This window comes from Rattus rattus, chromosome 1, assembly GCF_011064425.1.
Source record: "Rattus rattus isolate New Zealand chromosome 1, Rrattus_CSIRO_v1, whole genome shotgun sequence".
Lineage (NCBI taxonomy): Eukaryota > Metazoa > Chordata > Mammalia > Rodentia > Muridae > Rattus > Rattus rattus.
Window position 1 is genome coordinate 65,552,600 of NC_046154.1, and position 5,506 is coordinate 65,558,105.

Below are 5,506 nucleotides of genomic sequence, written 5' to 3' on the forward strand. Positions count from 1 at the left end.
TTAATTATAGAACAAGAATGTAAAATGTACTTAGAACATTTAGCAAAAAGGAGGAAAAGTATGTATAGAAAACAGGCTTGCAATATCAGCTTAGCATGTGAAAACCAGCATGAAAAAACAATAATCAGTTCCATGTGGCATCAATGGGAGGGGAGACCCTAGGTCCTGTAAAGGTTGGATGCCCCAGTGTAGGGGAAGGCTAGGGTCAGTAGGTGGGAGTGGGTGGGTGGGGAGCACCCTCATAGAATGGGGAGGATAGGGGTTTACATTTTAAATGTAAATAAATAAAATATCCAATAAAAAATAAAATAAACCATAGAAAAGTTATCCAAAGGTCAAAATACAGAAGGGACAAATTTGGTTTCAAAAACTACTGAACAGCCTCCATTTGTAAAACTAAGAGTTTGAGGGGGGGAAAAAAGACAATACAAGAAAATATTGGTTAAGTAGTTTTATTATATAAAGAGATCCTGTAACTTGATATGAAAAACAAAGCAACTCCAAAAGATATCACAAGGACATTAACATTTGACCAAAGAGAAAATGTAGCTATTCAAAATACACAAGTATTCAATCTTACTATTAATAAAAAAGAAAAAAAAAATCAGGATGCAATTTCTTGCTTGCTTATTCAATACACAAAGTTAGTAGCAATTTTTACCTTAACTTCTAAAAGCACTCAAATATGTCTGAAGTTAACAACAACAACAACAACAAAAAAATGGAGTCATTTTAAAAAAACAAAAGTATGAAAATTCTGTCAATGAAGAAATCATGAAAAGCATTAAAATGAATCAACACATGTATGTATGGGCAGTAAGTAAAGTTCAGATGCCAGAAGCCAAATCCTTTTGAATTACATTAAAGGACTGTTAATGGTATTGCTCCTGATTTACACTCTGGCACTGTCAGGGCTAGACATACGTGCGTGTGCATGCGTGTGTGTGAGTGTGTGTGTGTGTGTGTGTGTGTGTGTGTTTTCCTTCAGTTGAACAATTTTCCCAGGAAAGTACGTATTCAGTATCACTCATTACCAAGGGACACTGTAATTCCATTTATCTGATAAGTTCCCTGTAAGATTTTCCCCAGTAATTCTCAGTCAGAAAGTATTCCCACAGTAATGAAGACTGAAGGTCTACTTAAGCACGGCCTTAAAGAAACCAGCTGACTTCTTAGAGGACCTGAAGTTGGTTCTATCCTTGAGTCAAGGCTAAAAAGGCCTATTTCTGATTAGATGCAGAACAGGGTGTGTCTCTGTTTGCTCAGATCACAGCCTTGAGGCAGCTCACACATTACTGGATGCTTACCAGCTACAGCAGCACCAGAAATCACTCAAAATCACATAATAAACAGGTCAGAGAGACTAAGGCAGGACTAAACTTAAAATCCCGGAGCTTTGTTGAAAATGCTTCTTTGCCTTCCTTAACTCCTGAACTTCACAGGTTAAAAAGTTAATGATAAAAAAAATCTAAACTTGCCTTCTGCTAGATAATCTATAGGCATGTAACTACAGAATATACAGAAAAACTAATTAAATTTTATTTAAAGAAACAATTGCATTAAATGACAAATTTGGCTGTCAATTTAGTTTGTTGTAGCCCTTAGCTATCTAAATTCTGTTTAAGACTTTAGACATGGACTCTCTGGTATTGAATTTTCATTGAAATAAAATTAGCTGCTTTCTGGAAGAAAATATAAGGTCATTTTCACTACAATTGAAGTTTTTACCAAGTCTAAAAGCTTATATATATGTACACACAAAGTTTTGTGTGAGCGTATCTGACTAGTGTACACATCTATTATTTTTTCCTCCAGTGAGATAACAAATCCTGACCTGTTTCTTCTAGCTAATTTTGTTACTATTTCTGACTACCTAAGAAACTTCAAATATTCTAAGACTAATCACACAGCCTAGTTAACAGATTGTCCAAAACTATCCAAGAGGGAGGTAGCTGTACCTTGGCAATCTTTATTCTAGATTAGAACGGGGGTCCCTCCATTTAATGTTTCAGTCAAATCAAATGTTTCAATTTTTTAGTATAATAGACATCATTACACATTTACTATGATCTACAATTTGACATATGTAACACTACAAAAAACATCTAATTTTCTATATCTTTTTCACTTGTTAAACAGCTGAATATATTTAATACTTTTCAAAATGCACTTGTTAGCCATCTAATAAACAATTTGAAGCCAAACAAACAACAACAACAAAAAAAAACAACCCTAAGTTACCTTTTTGTCTATTAACTGTAGCAATAAGGAGAGACAATTGAAGGGGAAGTACAACACCATCTGTGATACACTGAAAAGGTATTACACCTTGAATCTAAGAATGATCTGAAGGTGCTGAAAGAGGTGATTCTCTAGAAGGTGACCCAGGGTTTTCTTCAGGTGGAAAAACTGTGAGAGTGCAAGCCCGAATGCCACCAAGTGACTCTGGAAGATCAAAAACTTTATGCCACTCATCTTTTTCTGGGTCATATTTCTGGACAATTTCTACCATGCACCGGTTATTCCAAGAATATCCACCAACAACGTAGATTTTGTTTTCGAAGACCGCAACTCCAACATCACTCTGACCTCTCAGCATAGCAGCAATTGGTGTCCACTGGTCAAGAGTTGGCGAATAGTATTCGCAGCTTAGGACATCATCATAATCACTTGTTCCTCTGAAGTGGTTGCCACCAATGACATACAGCTTGTCTCCAACTGTACACATGCAATGCAGACCTCGGACTGTAGTCATAGGAGCCTTCTGTGTCCATTTGTCTGTATCTGGGTCAAAACACATGAGCTCATTTTGGAAAGTGTCATGGGTAATTCCTCCGGATATATACATTAAACCCCCATATACTGTTCCAGCATGGCCATAGTGGGGTTCACTCATTTTTGCAACATAGCTCCATTCATTCATTCTTGGGTTGTAACATTCTACTGTGGCCAGTTCACCAGCTGCACTGCGCCCACCAACTGCATATAAATGTCCTTTGAGTGCACTCAGGTGAAAAAATGTGCGCTTTTCGTTTAATGATGCCACCTGCATCCACTTATTATAACGAGGATCAAATCTGAAGACTGTATCAACAGCAGTTTTTCCTTTTGTGTCATAATTACTCTGACCACCAACTACATAAAGGAAGTTTCCAATAACAGCAATGCCGTGCTGGTATCGAGGAGCATCCATAGGGGCTAACGATTTCCACTCCTGCGCCCTTTCGTCGTACATCCGTAACTCTTTACTTACAACCAGCTGTTGCCTCAAAACTCCTCCTAACGTAACCAAATGAGTAGAATCTGATCGAATGGCAGTTCTGTCTGACTGCATCACTGGCTGCATATATGGCATCATTTGGTAATTGCTTGCTTCCAAAAGTAAATTCACACAGGTATTGTCAGTTCTCATGAAATCTACTGTCTGCACATAGTTGATGAGATCCTGTGGCGTCATCAGTGGGAAGCGAATATTCTTCATTAATTTTGCAGCATAGTCCATCCGAGGGTCTTCCAGCCTCAACCAGCGGCAGGCTGCCTTGAAGAGTTCAAGTTCAGAACAGTGCTTGAGACTATTGCTGGAAAGCACAAAGGCGAGCCGTTCAAAGGGGAGTTTTAGAAACTCCCCGGTACTCAACAAGGCAGGAAAGTTCTTCAGGATGAAATTATTTACGTATTTATCCACTTCTATAAGATTGTAGGTGTTAGCAATCCGTCCAACCTCAACACAGTTATCTAAGGAGACACCAGATATAAGAAATACTTTACAAAAATCCAAAACCGGCAAGATCTGTAGAAAGCTGGCAGCCTCGAGAGTATCCTGAAGATTGTCCATATTGAGAGACAGTTTTGCAGTATAAATAAAATCAATGATTTTCTTCAGACCAACTTTGTTCACTCCATGAAGCTTAATGCACATTAGATCTTTCTCCTTCATTCCTCCTGTGAACATGGCCTTGAAATAATCACTGGCAGACGCCATCATGGCTCTATGAACCGGGAAGATTTCCTCTCCATCGCCTGGTACCAGAGTCACGTCACAAAGCAGCCCCTCTATTCTGAGCTGATCAAAGCCTTGCAATACAACAGAACTGTGCGTATTGCTGGTAAAAAACCGCGTAGTTCCAGCCTTGCAAGGCTGCAGGTGGGCAGAGACGCCCATCTCGCCGTTACCGAGCGACACCTTCATGGGAGAACCCGGAGCTCGCAGCAAGCTGCAGGCCGCAGACGTTACAAAGAGAACGCTCTGGGGAAACGCAGGGCCGCCGAACAGGCAAGCGGTCGCCGCAGCACCGCACTGGGCACACCGACGTCCGCCCTGCAGCAGCACCACGCACCTCAAATCTGACAGGAGAGTCGGTGAGTCATCACCTGAGGCAGTTACGTGACCGCTTCACCTCGTCCGGCCCGGGCTGTCGTCCTTCGCCGCTGCGCTCAGGGTGGGGGAGGGGCCGTCACGGCCTGCGCACCCCGGCTGCGGCCCTCCAAGGCTCAGCACCTCAGCGAGCTGCGGCTGCGTCCTCTGCGGTCTTCGATGTGTCTCTGCGGCCACCGGCTAGGCTTGGAGCAGGGCCTGGAATTCCGACTTGGGCCTAGAACGGCGGCCTAGCACCGACGCCCAGCTCGACCTTCCGGAAAGGCCGAATCCCAGGATCCCCCGGGCTAGGAGCAGCTGCACAGCTAATGCGCCTGCGCGGCTGACCTGGCTAGGGGGCGGTGGATGGGGGAAGGGCGCGGGCGGGACTGGGGGCGGGGTTCCGTATGGCCAGCGAGGCCTGCGGAGGAGCCATTATGTAAGCATTCAGGAATGCTCGTGCGTGTGCTTAAGCTTGCAGTGGTAGGTTTTCTTAGCACTTTTTTTAGAGCGCATTCTTTTCAAGATTTACGCCAATGGTCCTTGCCAGAACAGCAACGAAACGCAGCCTTTGTTCAAACAGAAGAAACCTGGCAAAGGAAATCAGTGTATCGTTTTAATGTTCTTTTCTTCAAGAACAGTTTTACAGTTTGCATCACACTCTATTTAATAAACATCTCAATTAAAATTTTGTTTGTAAGATTTAAAAAAAACTTTTAAAACACATGACATTTAACTTGTCACTAAATTTTGGTCCTAATGATACATTTTGAATATTTGGCAGGAGAGTAATGCCTTCAAAAAAATACGTGTTTTCAGGGGTTTGCTTTCCAAACACTATTATGGTCTGTAATAACGGTCTGAAATAACCTTAGAGGATTTGAACACAAAACTTTACCCTCTTTTGGATAATAATATATGGTAGCATATTCAAGTCAATGTTTCCAAAATATTGTTACCACCAATGTGTGGTTCTGTGTTTCCCTTGTGTTGAACTTTGCTTTTATAAGTATTTTTTATTAACATGCAGTTGTTTAGCTACTGGCAAATTTTAATTTTGATTTAAGAAAAAAAGTACATAATTTGCCATAATTCTCAATTCTCAAAGTTCGAAATTGTTGCTGTCTTTTAAATCCTTCTAGGGTTTACTTG

At 41.2% G+C, this 5,506-nt stretch overlaps 1 protein-coding gene across 1 annotated transcript; it reads right to left on the reverse strand.

Annotated features, from left to right (window-relative positions):
- Positions 1–436: 436 nt before the first annotated feature.
- Klhl9 (kelch like family member 9) lies at positions 437–4,689 on the reverse strand. The gene has a single exon (XM_032902140.1). The coding sequence runs from the start codon at positions 4,187–4,189 to the stop codon at positions 2,336–2,338; it is 1,854 nt and encodes a 617-aa protein (XP_032758031.1). The 5' UTR covers positions 4,190–4,689; the 3' UTR covers positions 437–2,335.
- Positions 4,690–5,506: the final 817 nt, after the last annotated feature.

Bases quoted from the DNA above. Each gene is read 5' to 3' on its own strand.
- Klhl9 (XM_032902140.1), bottom strand. From the start codon at position 4,189: ATGAAGGTGTCGCTCGGTAACGGCGAGATGGGCGTCTCTGCCCACCTG.